Raw genomic sequence first — 14,796 nt, forward strand, 5'->3', positions numbered from 1 at the left:
CGATACTGTTTCATTTACTCATCACAACACAACCACCAGAGTCAAGCCATCTTCAGAACACTTCCAAATAGACAAATAGAGACATGGCTGCAGTCTGGGCAGCATTATGTTTTTACAAATTAGTTGTCCATGAATATAATTTATCGGAGACAGAGTATGTATATGTGTCCTATTGAAATACAGGGCTAGTGCATCCATCTCTGTCTCCTTCATCTTGTCTTTTGTCCAATAACATTTTGAGGGTAAATAAAAAGTTTACTGGGAGCCTTTTAATGTAGTTATGAAAGTGGACATTTATGCACTGCACAAAGTCATAGACAGGATGATTGGCATTCAAAGCTGCAGGACTTCAACAATGGAGACATTTTCATCAGGTGACACTTTGGTCAGAGTTAGGAAAACACTGTGGTTTTGGTTTGAGTTTAGTGGTAAACCATGACTACAGTTTGTCTCTATCTTTAACCAAATGTTCGGAGTTGCTTAAACAGACCCTTAAAAAACATTAGTCATACTAGAAACTAAATTGAACACATTGTTAATGTACAGTTTACAGATAGATTCAGTATTTTATGACTTTGCAGATACATTGTACCATGTTTTCTCATCATATTGATTAAAAAAGATATCTGGGCAAATTGTATTTACTGAAAATTAGCTCTATAGAAGTACATTCTTTAGGATTTAATGGCCCTGCCCCCTCCAACATACACAGTAACATAAGGCAGCTTTATTTATATGGCACATTTCAAACACAGCACCAATTCAAAGTATAAGTTTAAATAAACTTCAGGAAGAGTCCTGGTGGCTTCAAACTTTCATTTCACACTTATTGAGGCCTCTGTTCTCCTGAGAACACTCAAACCTTTAGAAATGATTTTTATACTCTTGCTCAGATCAATGTGAAAACACACTTTTATCATTGAGGTCTACAGAGAGTTCCTCAGGCTTCATAGCTTGGTGTTTGTCCTGACATACAGCATGAATTGTGGCACCTTATATACACAGTTCAGCTTAACACAGGTGGGATCCAATCAGGTTCTAGACACATCAAAGATAATTAAAACAAACAGGAAGCACCTGGTCACAGTTTGGAGCCACAGCAAAGGGTCTGAATACTTTTATAAATGAAAGATTCCAGTTTTTGCTATTATGGGTTGTTGAGTTTAGACTCAGGTCAGAAATGGTAATTTTATCCATTTAAAATTAAATCTAAGAGTGCAAAAAGTGAAGGGGTTTGAATACTTTCTGACACTACTGTATAAGGTTCAATACAAGGTTAGGAGTGTGGGTAGTATAAAATGTTTCTTATTACTGTGCAGGGTGTATAAATAAAGACACAAAATCAGCAGAGGAATGCAAAGAAACATCAAACTTTCAGTTGATTTGGAGGCTGATTTCATTGCCACATCCCTTTAAACCAGTTCTGTAAAAATGTGCATCATGATGCTGATGTTGAAGAACGTTACACAACAGCCCGTCACACAGACCACTGATCCTAACAGGATAACTGAGACCCTGGAGAGGAGATTTGGAGAGGCTTTGTGCAAAGATGCAACCATTAACGCTTGTTGAGAAGCAGCAGTCTATTCATCCACTGTATCATCCTGTCACAGAGTCACAAGCTTTGCTTTAATTAGCACCTAATGAGAAAGTTACCGATGCTTCCTGCTGCTCTTTTCACACAAAAGCACTTTGCCCTTTTATACCACTACAGTCTGTATACACACACAAAGTGGCTTTTCATCACCTGGAGAGCCATCAGGGCAGTTACAATAACAGCCTAATAACGTGCACATGAAAATGTCATCTGCAGCTCAGTGAACAAACAATAGCAGTAATGCGAGCAAATAAAAATAAAAAAAATAATTAAAAAGGAGAGTTGAATGTCACATTTATCCAAAGAGACGTTTGCCTCATCACAGCTTTGGCAGGAGAACCTCCAGCAGTGGCCAAAAGCTGTGTTTTATTATGAATGAGTGGTGGTGTGTCTCCTCGCGCTGCTGTTTTAATTGACACAGGGCCGAGCAGCTTTGATGTACGAGGCGTTGTGGTGGAGAGAGAGACGAGAGACTCCTCATTACTGCTCTCCCCCCCTCTCCCTCCCTCCCTCCCTCGTTCAGAGCGACGGAGGCTGCAGGGAGAGAGCTTGTCAGCCATGTGAGGGGAACGGCAGAGGCAAAGCGTGGGCAGAGAGGAGGGCTGAGGACATCACCAAATCAAACGCCCCTTCTCTCTCCCAGACTTGGGGAAACCCCTTGAAAAATTACATCAGAGGACTGAGTTTCTATACAGACAAAATGATTTTCAATGAAGTGAAGGAATCAGTAGATAACTGTAGCAGATCCTGAGGCGTTCAAAGTTTAAAAAACTGGGGATTGCGATGTTTTTATTGGGCAGTTTTGTAAGGACAGACGGGAAGTGTGGGGGAAAATGTATGGAAATGACATGCAGAAAATGGCCCACAGTCTGCAGGGAGTCACTGCTCAGAGCATTTACATTCCTATAGAGTACGCACTCTAACCACTTGACTGTCAGGTCAACCTGCATGGCTTAGGACTGTGGGAGGAAGCTGGAGAACTTGGAGGAAACCCCCCGCCACCCCACAACAATCAGATGAACATAAACATACCCACAACCCCTCCAACCTAAACGAGCATATAGGTCATAGGTCACAGTGTATGCTTTATCTATATTTTATATGTCATGATTTGTTTCTATATCTAATCAAGTGATAAATGTTGTCTTCTCGCCTCAGGGTGTCCGACATCTTGGGACGATATTCGGTGCTGGCTCCGTGCGGAGGTGGGACAGGTGGTCAGCGTCTCGTGTGCCAATGTCTCCCAGCTGTTTGCTAATAACCAAGGTAAATCACTTGTGCTCAGCTGTGACAGAGGTGAGCCACATTTCAGGGCCTTACACCAAATGAAACTGATGTTTGTCTTAAGTTATTTATTTAAAGATGCACACCTTTACCATATTCAAACTGTGGAGTGTCACATTTGTTTTTTATTTTAATCTTTATTTGTATGGGGACAAGTGTATAGCATGAACCACTGCCATATATCACAGCATTAGTTCACGCCGTATATTTCTGAGTCCTGGATGTGTCTTTAAAATACATTAAGGTCACTAATAAAATTCATATAAACCAACTCAAGATACAAGCAATGCACAAAACACACACAAATCCTGCATTATCTTACATTATGTGCAATTTAAACCTCTTTACTCTTTATGTTTTGGAAATTTGACTGTGATAAAGTGAAATTTATATTTGTTGCCCACATCTGCACTTTGTTTTTCTGTTTGTGGCAGTAGAAAAGCTCCTAGTTGGAGGCAGTGTGGAGAAATGATTAATAACGCTGCCAACAGTCATGCTGATCTTTTGTTTTATCCTCCTGCTTGTGCCTCCGCTGTATTTCCTCCACTGATGTTGTCAGTAAATACTCCGTGATGACTTTCGCCTGTAGAATAAGGCTTCTGAAACTCGATATGAAAGTGTGATTTCTCATTTTTCAAAAGCCAAAAACCAGGCAGATTGAACTTTTCCAGCATAATAAACCGGTGCTCAGTGGATCCATCTTTCAGTTTACAGCTCAGCAAAGTCCCCAGGTTATATTTAGATATCTCTCAGGACCAGTGTTATGCTTTCACTGAGTGGTTTATGGAGACAAGACGTTTCTGTTCATGGGTCACGTGGACTCATCTCCCGTGTCTGAACTTGGCTGCAGAGAGCAGCACTCTCCTGTCTGTTTACAGGACCCCCACCTTCTCCAGACCCCTGTCTCATCCAGCTGCCTGGATGAAAACAAGATACACTCGCTCTCTCTCGTGTAGCATCAAATGTTCGAAAGACAGATACAGATACATCTGAAGAAAAAGAAAGAGATTTGTGGAGATGAAGAATGACAGAGAAACCTGCCGGTTGTCATAAACAGACACAGTGGAGATGTAGAGAAGTGGAGGAAGAGGTGGAGGAAAAACTTTATTCATCAACTCAAGCACAAAATTATAATTAGCCTGATCGCCAGATGCCAGAGGCTAAATATTCAACTTAAAGATTTCTCTGTTGATTGATAAGAACAGTATGGAACCATGGAGGAGTGATGGGAACTATTATGAAACATGATTGGACTTCTAATAATCTCAGAAGCTTGGCAGTGGATTAACAGGGTTAACTACGTGTACTCAGAGCAGGTAACAGGTTAAACACTCTCCTAATGTCTTAATGTTCGTGACAGTGGGTGTTGTACGTGCTGATATGTTTGAGGTCATTTAAAAAAGTTTATTTTTCATTTGTAAACCAATAAAAGAGAGAGAAAAGCTTTGAACAAACAGCCCAATATGACGTTATCAGATTTTTTAAAACTCTCAAATATCAATATCCTTACTGAGCTCAGAAATCCAGCATCACTCAGGCTCTACAGGCTGTGCTTTTTACCTTTTCTGTGAAACACCATGATGGAGTCCCTGTGCTGAAACACTCTGGATGGATAAAGTCCAGACTCTTCCAGTGTGTGCGATAGTGTTGGTGAATTATTTTCAACAGCGGAGAGCATGTACAGTATGTGGGATGCTCGGTGTAGAAATGATGCACTTGACTGATTTCCAATAGAAAGACGAGGCACAAAGCAGAGAAGAAGAAGAAAACACGGAGCAGCTTCTCACAGAGGGTTAAACCGAATATTTAGTGTGGAGGGATCGGGAGGCGGAGGTTGCTGCTGATGACCTCATAACTCAGTGTTAGTGGGTTCCTGGACCCCACTGGATTTCCTCCTCCACAGACACCGGGATAAGTCAAGCGCTGTAGCTGTAGATTCAGACTAACCAATGGGAGGCCGCATGCAGAGAAAATAATGAATTGGAAAATCAAAGAGTTCACTGTGAGAGCCAAGAGCATGAGGAAGGAATTGGCGCTGCTTGTTAGACATGGCGGTATGAGCACTAGCGCCCTCCCCGGAGCCTCGGCCTTCAACCTCCATTCACATCCAACCATTCAGCGCTGCGGCTGCAGGCCTGCAGGCTCTGCAAACACCGCGTTATACTGAAGCTAATGCAGCTGGATACCGCTAAGTCCACCCACAACTCAAACCCCCACACTGTGCTCAGCCGTGCTGAGGAGCCCGGACGGGCATTTTCACATCGTGAAGCCGAAACCTGTTATTTCACTGCAGACTTTTTATCCTCCCTCTCATAAACACAGATTCACAGAGAAAACCTGGTGACCTTGAGTGTGTCATGGCTGTCGTAGAGCTCGGAGAGAGTGAGCTCCGTCATTCTGACTTCAGGCCACAGTGAGAGAACATCGCAGCGAATGATCATTTAAATTCATCATTTACAGTCTTCACCTGAGATTAGTTTCCAGAGAAGGTCGAGTAAACATTGGACTTTAAGGCTTTTCAAGCTGATAGCCAACATTGTTTTTTTTGACCATGACCACTACTGCTCTATAACCTTTAACCACATGTTTATCACTGTAACCACAACGGTGAACGACCTCTAACCTTATCGAAGCATTAATTTTAACCCCAAACATGATCTTTCCTAAACCTAACCAAGTTGTTTCTGTAACTAAATCTGACTAAACTTTTACCACATTATTTATTTTCGACTGTTCTCTAATCCTCGTATCAGAGGTCCTATCAAAGTCCTCTGACCTAAAGGACTGTGTAGATCCATAGGTTGGAGGACTTCATGCTTTACATGCAGATACTGAAGGTAACCAACATGCTTACATAGTGTTGGACAGGAAGCTTGGTTCTGTTTCAGTGCTACCACTTATCATCATTCATCTATATCATCATGCTGCAATGTAGTTAACTAGTGCACCATACCAGGTTACACAGTATGGCCACTTAAACACTAATAACAATGCTTTAAATTCAACAGTCACACTTGTAAATGACATTTAAACACAGGCAGACTGTGACTCAACTTCTAAAGTGTCCATACAGAAGATTTACTTCTGTTAACAGAACATATTTGTGCAGAGTGCTGACAACAAGCACTTAGACACTTGGAGTCGGTGCTAATGAATCAATAAACTGAACGGATTCCTGGAAAGTTCTACAAGCTCAAGACGTGAAATATAAGTGAGCAGGAGCAGTAGTTATAATCTTGTTGTTTAGTGTGCGTTGGTGTATAAGTGTTCACATGTGTTTTTTGCGTCCTCTTCATAGGAGGTGTGTCTCCAGCCGCTCAGCTCATTAACAGGCAGATGGAGGTTTAGTGCAGAGCAGTGAATCCTGATGAGGAGCAGAGATGTTATTTCTCCTCTGAGAAACAACCAGTTTGTGGTCATATGTTTATATGTGTGTGTTTATGGTTGAGAGGGGAGGTGGTGTGATGAGTGGTTTCGTTATTATTATTCATCAGTGTCCAAGTAAAACTAAGAGACTTCATCAGGACAGATGTATGTTCATGCTGGAGTCTGATGGACCTGAACAAATGGCAACACAGCACAATCACTGTGTCTGTACTTTCTGTGAAATGTCACACTCCTTGGATCCTGCAACAAAACTCTGGTAACAATCCCACAGTCTAGACTCACAGCAAGAGGAGAGTGTGTCCCCAGACTCTGGATCAGCTTTCCTGTTTAAATCCTTTGTGCTACCTCAGTGACGTCCTTTAAATCTCTACTACAAACTCTTTTTATATTAACCTGCATTTCTGCATTAAGTGTCTGTGTCATGTTGTCTTGTCCAAAATCATTTCATTGTTGAAAAAGGAGAGAACCTTCCCCTAACTGTTGACACAAGTTGGAAGCAAACAATTGACTTTTCTCTATTGTACGGTACAAGAAAATTGGACCTCTTTCTTTCTTTCTTTCTTTCCTTCTTGAGTTGAGCTAACTTCTGACGTAAGGAGTGTTCACTGGTGTTCGTGGTCAGAGGTCAGAGCGGGAATGATGTTGTTGTGTAGGTACGGTTGCCAGCATGTTGTACAGATCGTTGTTTATAAGATCTGAACACAGTGAGAGCCAGACTACATTCAGAGGTGGTCAGAGGTGTCTGGATACAGATCACATTTTAATACCAGGTAGAAACAGTGTTTGGGGAACTGACTCTGCAAACTGAAACCAACAGATACTTTTATTACTGGTTTTTACTGCTTTGTTGTTGTTGTTGTTGTTGTTGTTGTTTTGTCACATTGTGGTCAGTATGCACTGACACAATGACCAGCATTTATCTATTAACATATATTTTTACATGTGTCAGTGTCGTAAAAACCAGCGAGGAGAGGAACCATCCAGCGTCTTTAATCTCTGTCTCTCTGTTTACATTTTCTTTGCCAACAGTCTGAATTTCCTCCAGCGCTGCCAAGTCCCTCAGTGCAGACTCTTGTTTGTGTCAGTCACTTATTTACTCTGTCACTACCCTACTTCTCTTTGACTCTCACTTTTCACTGTTTTGGGTTGAGAGTTTTATGCCCCTCTTCATGTCTCAGTTTTCCTGGGATTCTTCTTGTTGGCAGCTCTTCTGTTTTTGCCACTCAGAGGTTTATGTGTGTGGGTTTTTTGTTTTTTTTGTTTTTTAGGTTACATTTACAGGAACTGCACTGAAAATGGATGGTCCGAGGTTTATCCGTCCTACGAGAAGGCCTGTGAGTTTGCAGAGGATGAAGAGACAGAACCGGAGGTAGATATTTTAAGCGATTACTTCATTTGGATCCTCTGTCTGTCTGCTCACTGTTCTAACCTCTGCTTTCACTAAATCACCACCGTGTAGAAGAAGAGAGGAGGCATCACTCCTCACAGTGGGTGTAGTTCACATGCAGATATAACGACTTGAATTCTTTTAATTACCACCCTTGCACCTCTAGCCCACAGTTTTGCTGATTATGGTCAGGAAAGGCTAAATGACAGATGTTATTTCAAGCAGGCTGTAAAATAGATGTTCGACAGTTTTCTCCTTCTCTCTGACACAAACATGAACCCTGCAGGACTCTTCACTGGAAAAATGAAAGTCAAACACTTAAAAAAAAAGTACAATGTTAACATTCACCTGACAAATGACCTGTTACTATTGAACAAATACTGATTCTGCTCTTAGTCGCAAGAAAGGAAGTGGTCACACTGCTGCGATTCTGCAGAACTGCTCTAAGAGAAAACACATAACAGTTGGGTGAAGTCTGCTAAACGCACACACACAATGAATTTACAATTTAACAGCAACTCTTAAGCATTTGGTGCCATCATTAAACGCTCAGTAAGTGTATGAACATCAGCAGCAGCAGCTCTGGACTGCCAGCATCCAACTCTCAGCACATTATAAACACATGTAAAGAATAACTTAATGAATTATAAGAGTGGCAGAATTCTTTTATTCTCTTTTCTTTTTTGCATTTCAGACAACATACTTCTCCAACTTCAAACAGGTGTACACTGCCGGCTACGCTACCTCCCTCATCTCCCTTATATCGGCTATTTTTGTCTTCACTGTGTTCAGGTAAGGCTGTTTTCATAATGATTACATAATTCTTCATTACCAAACCTAGATTCATTAAAACCTGAAAAACTGTTGAGTGTGTTTTTTTCCTGCTCTACAGGAAGTTTCACTGCACCAGGAACTACATCCACATCAACCTCTTCTTCTCCTTCATCCTGAGAGCGAGCGCCGTCTTCATTAAAGATGGCGTTCTTTTCTCTGATGAAAACCTGGACCACTGCTTCATGTCCACTGTGAGTGCATTAATGTGTTTCTATTTACCACTGAAGGACTTATACGCATTACTTTAAGTAAAAGCCAGCGACAGGCCACAACAAAAGAAAAGTACATTATGCTCCTTCTCGTCCTGCATTGATAAATCCATCCATCCATCCTTTATCTATACTGCTTATCCTCAAGGGTTGTGGGAGGGCTGGAGACAATCCCAGCTGACAGCACCCTGTACATCTGTCACAGAGCTGACATATAGAGACAAACAACCACTGCGCTGAGAAATCCAATCAAATGAAAGCAAACAAGTTGTTGTTGCTGTGGTAAAGATTCTGATTGTGGAAAAAGAGCATGAGTTAGGCTGTGCTGCTGAAAAAGAAAGAAAAGAGAAAGAAGAAATGAGAGAGAAGAGGAAGCCAGGGATGGAAAGGAGATTGTGAATGAGATGGTGGCGGATGTGAAGAAGAAAGATGAGCAGAAGAGATGACAGACAGAGCAAGAAAATATGATTGGAAGAAAGAAAAGAAAGAAAGAAAGAAAGAAAAGGAAAGAAAGGAGGATAAAATGATGAAAAGTCCTACTTAAGTAGAAGTACAGAAGTATTCGCATCAAATGTGGTTAAAGTATGAATGTACTGGTTTGGTCCCTCTGACTGAAGCATCAGTGTGTCAGCAGCATGTTACTGATGGAGCTGGTTCATAAATCTGATTTATGAAGAAAAGAAGAAAAAAAGAAGTTCTGATTCACAAATCTGTTCTCACTTTTTTACTTTTTTGCTGAGATATTGAATCATTTGAACATTTCTTGAGATCAAGCTGCATGAGAAGTTTAGAGGGAAAACAAAAAGTTAGGAAATCACTGTTTTAATCTTCAAACGTGTTGTAGTTTAAAAGGCTGTTGTGTAAAATCTCCATCATAAAAATAACTAGTAACTAAAGCTGTCAAAAAACAATGTAGTGGAGTAGAAAGGACAATATTTCCCTCTGAAATGTGGAGTGGAAGTATAATGCAGCATAAAATAGAAATACTTCAGTAAAGCTCAAAATTGTACTGTAGTAAATGTAAAGTAAATGTTCTTCTTCTTCTTCATGTGTCTGATTTTTATTGATTCCACAGAGTTAAATGTAGTGGAGTAAAAAAATCTCCCAAACTGGAAAAGACTGGAGACTCCGTCAACATATTTGTTTTCTTCTTGAAATGAAGAAAAGGAGGAAGAGATCAACACTGCTCTCGTGTCTTTGTATTCAATACATAGCTTAAACCAGAATCAGCATATTTCCCCCCACAGAACATTACTTTATACTGAATCCACAGTTTCCACAGTCACTGACAATCACCTGCTTTTTCTTTTCTGGTCGTGAGCCTCACAAACTCACAAGAGCTTATTATCTAGGCGAGCGGGAAGGAGTGGGATTGAAATGGTGGGAATGACTGAGAACATTAATGACGAGTGTCTCTCCTCCTGTTTCTCTGCTGATGAGGCTGCGTGGAGTGAAGGTAAGTGTCGCTCTTGTGTGGCTACGAGCGACCGGCATCAACACATCAACACCGTGACTCATTTAGAGGGGATGTGAGGCAGAGACAGAGGGAGATAAAGAGCCACGAGAGAGAGAAGAAGAAGAAGAAGATGATGGTGATGATGAGAGAAAGCTCTTGAGCTCCATTAGAACTAAAATGCTGTTTTTTTGTAGAGAAAAAAACAGATCAGTGGATTAGAGGAGAGAAGCATGAAACAGGAGAAGAGGGACAAGTGATGATAAATGGATGAGAGGATGATGTTAAATTAATCTGGAAAATCTATGTATTAGTTAAGCAATTATGCTCATTACTTACTCACACATAACAGCCTGAACTGTAGACAGATAAAGTTAGATATTCACTGACCACCTACAACGACCTGCTGCGTTTACATCATGTTGATAGAAGAGAAGAAGTGTGGGAGTGTGGTTACCCTCTGGCTTTACAGTCATGTCAGAGATGTGTTTGGAGGAAGAGGAACTCCATCCTAACTACAGCACTACATCTGCCAAACTCACAGAGAAACTCTTATTCTCCCGCCTTTTCTCCTGTAGATGTTAAACATATTGTTTTTGGGTTGCAAAAGACTTCTGTCAGCACTCAACATGTTTTATTACAATTTTGCTCATAACACAGTTCTATAAACACACAAAAATATTAGCTGTGTTCTTCATGGATCATCATGTGGCGAGGAAGCTGACTCAGCCGCAGTCATTCAGCGTTATATTAAACGCAGCTATCATGTGCATGTTTGAATCAGCTGGAAGCAGTTTTTTGATTTTATTTATCTTGACATTGTCAGTGCTTGTGCTGAAATGAGAAGCTGAAGAGTCATTCCATTATTATTAGTGCATGATTCAGGTGTTAAATGGAGCTCTGCAGGTCTGTGAGGAAGAGAGTAAAGTCCCCATACGTGAGGTTCATCACTTCCCTTACCTTCTTTACCCTCTTTTATTTTAGAGGAGTTAAATCATCCGTTTACATCGTAGAAGAAATGATGGATCTTTTGCACTGGGACCCGTTAGCTCACAGACCTGAGGTCAGACCCTCTTGGTTTAATATTAATGTGTCATTCTAGACAGGAAAGCTTCACGTGCTTAATAAAAGTAACTAAGGACATCAGGGTTTAACCTTAGAGTGTAATTATAACACACACACACACACACACACACACAGCTTCAACAGTGTCTGACCGAGCAGAGAATTTCCACTTTAGATATGAGAGGTGACAAATTATTATCAGGCTATTATCCTCTTTGCCCTCAGACGTATTGACCCTTACATTGATGGGAGAGGCCATTACTGTTACAGCCACCACAGCTGAATGAGCAGACTGATCTGACGCTGTGGCTTTTGTTGTGTTCGTCTCGCAGACGTCCTGTAAATCAGCCGTGGCCTTCTTCCAGTTCAGCATCCTCGCCAACTACTTCTGGCTTCTGGTGGAGGGCATGTACCTGCAGACGCTGCTCGCTCTCACCTTTGTCTTCCAGAAGAAATACTTCTGGTGGTACATACTCATCGGCTGGGGTGGGTGCTTCCTCCTTCATCCTGTCTCTGTTTGTGTCATTTTCTTTCCTCCTTCCTCTGTCTCTTGTTAAGGCTCCTCTCTGACTCTAATGATCAGGTCACTCTGTGTCTCTCAGGTCTCCCAACGACAATCATAACAGCGTGGATCCTCACTCGAAACTTCTACGATGACAGGGGGTGAGCTCATGTCACACAGAAACTTTCGACAGTGATATCCCGCCTTGCCAAATTGATCAATTTGACACTTTTTTATACAGATTAAACCTACAAGACATAATGTGCATCAAGATGGCTGCTGTTAGAGTAAAGTTAGCTTGTAACTGGCAGTGGCCAAAGTCCCTATCGGCTTCCTTCGTGACCTCTGTGCAGTGTTAGTGGTTGTGTTAATGCAAACTCTCGCTCTCTGTACCAACAAGTCTGCTCTGAGCTGGAGGGTTCAGGATCAGTTATTCACTCAGGATCCTAATAAAAAACATCATATGGACATGTTAACGAGGTTAACACCTGATTTTCATTGGAGCAGTGTTGAGCAGACAGATATGAGAGTGGTCATTATAGACATAATTAAAATATGTCTACTGAGCCAGTGCAACTCTTAAAGACTCTTCTGACTATGTCTTACATGAGGAGATACTCATTAATTGATGCACAAGTTAATTAGCTGATTAGCATAGCTTTTTATGTTTAATATATTATGTTGATTACATGACATTCATCAGATTCTCAGAGGGAATGAAACATGAGAAATAAAACATTTATCCTGGGTTTAGATTTAGACCTGGCCCAGGAGGATCTGCTTCTACGAACACGATGTTCTGGCTGTGGGCGCTGAGTAGTTGTGACGAGCTGTACAATATTGTACTTCTGTGACTGCCTTGTTTATCTCATTACTGCCTGCTGTGTGTCTCAGGTGCTGGGATGACACAGATGTGGCCTTCATCTGGTGGATCATAAAAGCTCCGATAACTGCGTCACTACTGGTGAGTACAGAGCTGTTACAGTGGGAGCTATTGTGGAATTACAGGAGCCCTCAGTCTTGGATCAGGCCTGTGTTTGGACGCTCTCAGACTCTTATCTTGTGTTCACATTAAGAGGCAACAACAACAAGTCAAGGAAAGTTGATTCATTTCCTACATGGAAGCAGAGAGAATTGGCCTGTGTGCAGACGGTCGACAGGCTAGTTATCTTTGGGAGTTAACAGAAACGGCTAATCGCTATACTTTCTTGTTTTTCCCTGCTGGAGTGATATTGTTCGTTTCATTCAGAGACTGATTAAAGCCAGCATTAGCTTCCTGGTTCCTCAGTTAATTTTTTATTCATGTTTTCCCTCTTTTCCTCCACGACTTGGCAGGACCAATTCGTTTGTACTCTGGTCCGTGTCACTGTTTATTCCTCTGTCAACGTGGAGGGAGAATAAAGAGAATAAACATACAATACCAGGCAAATGTGTAGCTGTTTAGATATTTATCTATTACTTAATACAATCGGGGGGGGGGCCTATCAGTCCCAGATTCATCCTGCAGCAGGACAATGATCCTGAACATAAGCCAGAGTCATGAAGAATTACCTTTAAATAGGAACAAGGAGTCCTGCAACAGATGGTCTGACCCCCACAGAGCCCTGATCTCACCATCCTGGACTCAGTCTGAGACTGAGACAGACTGAAATCACAGAAAAACTGTGGCAAGTTCTCAAAGATGCTTTGAACAAACCACCTGCCAACTACCTGAAAACACTGTAGGTGTAAATCAGGTGGAATGTGATGAAGAACTGAGGTTGTTCCAGAGCAAAGGGAGGAACTAGCCAGAATTAGTAAAGTGTTCCTAATAAAGTGCTCAGAGACTGTGTATTCAACATTAAAAATATTCTTGTGATGATTTAAAACAGCAGTGGATTAACAGGGAGCTCAGCATCGTTTCTTTTGTTTCCTTTAGGTGAACTTCATTATCTTCATCAACGTGATCCGGATCCTGGTCCAGAAGCTGAGGTCTCCCGGTGTTGGAGGCAATGACACCAGTCACTTCAAGTAAAACACAGATCTAGATACATGCAGCAAATAATCAGCACACACACACACACACACACACACACACACACACACGTGGTCCTCATGGGTGTTTTCTGTATAACCCGCGTGCAGGAGACTGGCCAAATCCACTTTGCTCCTCATCCCTCTGTTCGGGATGCACTACATGGTGTTTGCCTTCCTGCCAGAAAACACGGGGGCTGAGGCCCGACTCTTCATAGAGCTCGGTCTGGGATCCTTCCAGGTAAAACACACAACACACAAACAAATCAAAGCAAGGAAACGGGCAAGTTACATATATACAATTAGCATTTTTCATTGAAACATAATGACACCGTGTCAGTGTTTGTTTGGATAACATTCCTCTGCTCTGAAGGGATTTGGTGTGGCACTGCTCTACTGTTTCCTCAATGGTGAGGTAAGTAAATTCACACTTTTAGCTTTGTTATCCGTCATCCAAACAATTTCCTAGATGTGGTGCTCTGAAAAGAATCAGCTTGATGTGACTGTAAACCTGCTTAACTTGCTTGAGAGTCTTGCCACTTTTATTTTCTGGTAAAGCAGCTGCAAGCAGGTACTGTTGTGAAAATGTGGCCGACTGGGCAGTTGAGGACACTGACGTCTGTGGTTTCAGGACATGTGATTTAAGCCTTTAAATAGTCTGTGCTCATCCACACAGGTGTTTCCACTTGTTCTGGTTGATTAGATTTCTGCTCAGGTTGAAGGAGAGGGCAGCACTGATTGGACTGTGGATTGACCACTGAAGTCAGGGTTTTTGAGCGACATATCAATCAAGCACCAGTCCTGAGAAGAGGTCTAATCAGGTCAAATAAGTGAAAACATCTGTGGGTGTTGAGAAGTTGGGAAGTTTAAAAAAACAAACATGTATTGTCAGATGTATGTAGTTAAAACAAATGAGGAAAAAGCCAAGTACAGGTCCAAAATGTCCCCGTACAAGATTGTTATTGCATTTGGCCTCTAGATTGTTTGTTTCCATGTTGTAAGTTTTGTTTTGATTGTGTTTGTGTGGATGCTGGTGTGTGTGTGTGTGTGTGTGTGTGTGTTTAG

General features: G+C 41.5%; 1 protein-coding gene across 1 annotated transcript in view; it reads left to right on the forward strand.

The window, feature by feature from the left end:
* Positions 1-14,796, forward strand: part of ghrhrb (growth hormone releasing hormone receptor b) — a 36,455-nt gene that overhangs the window by 15,086 nt on the left and 6,573 nt on the right. The window contains exons 3-12 of the mRNA XM_018670895.2: positions 2,756-2,863; positions 7,537-7,637; positions 8,350-8,447; positions 8,548-8,680; positions 11,549-11,702; positions 11,819-11,879; positions 12,613-12,682; positions 13,637-13,728; positions 13,843-13,972; positions 14,105-14,146. Of these exons, the coding sequence (XP_018526411.1) occupies positions 2,756-2,863; positions 7,537-7,637; positions 8,350-8,447; positions 8,548-8,680; positions 11,549-11,702; positions 11,819-11,879; positions 12,613-12,682; positions 13,637-13,728; positions 13,843-13,972; positions 14,105-14,146 (989 nt within the window). The remainder of the gene's footprint in view (positions 1-2,755; positions 2,864-7,536; positions 7,638-8,349; positions 8,448-8,547; positions 8,681-11,548; positions 11,703-11,818; positions 11,880-12,612; positions 12,683-13,636; positions 13,729-13,842; positions 13,973-14,104; positions 14,147-14,796) is intronic.

The sequence above is a fragment of the Lates calcarifer genome, linkage group LG17 (assembly GCF_001640805.2).
Source record: "Lates calcarifer isolate ASB-BC8 linkage group LG17, TLL_Latcal_v3, whole genome shotgun sequence".
NCBI lineage: Eukaryota > Metazoa > Chordata > Actinopteri > Centropomidae > Lates > Lates calcarifer.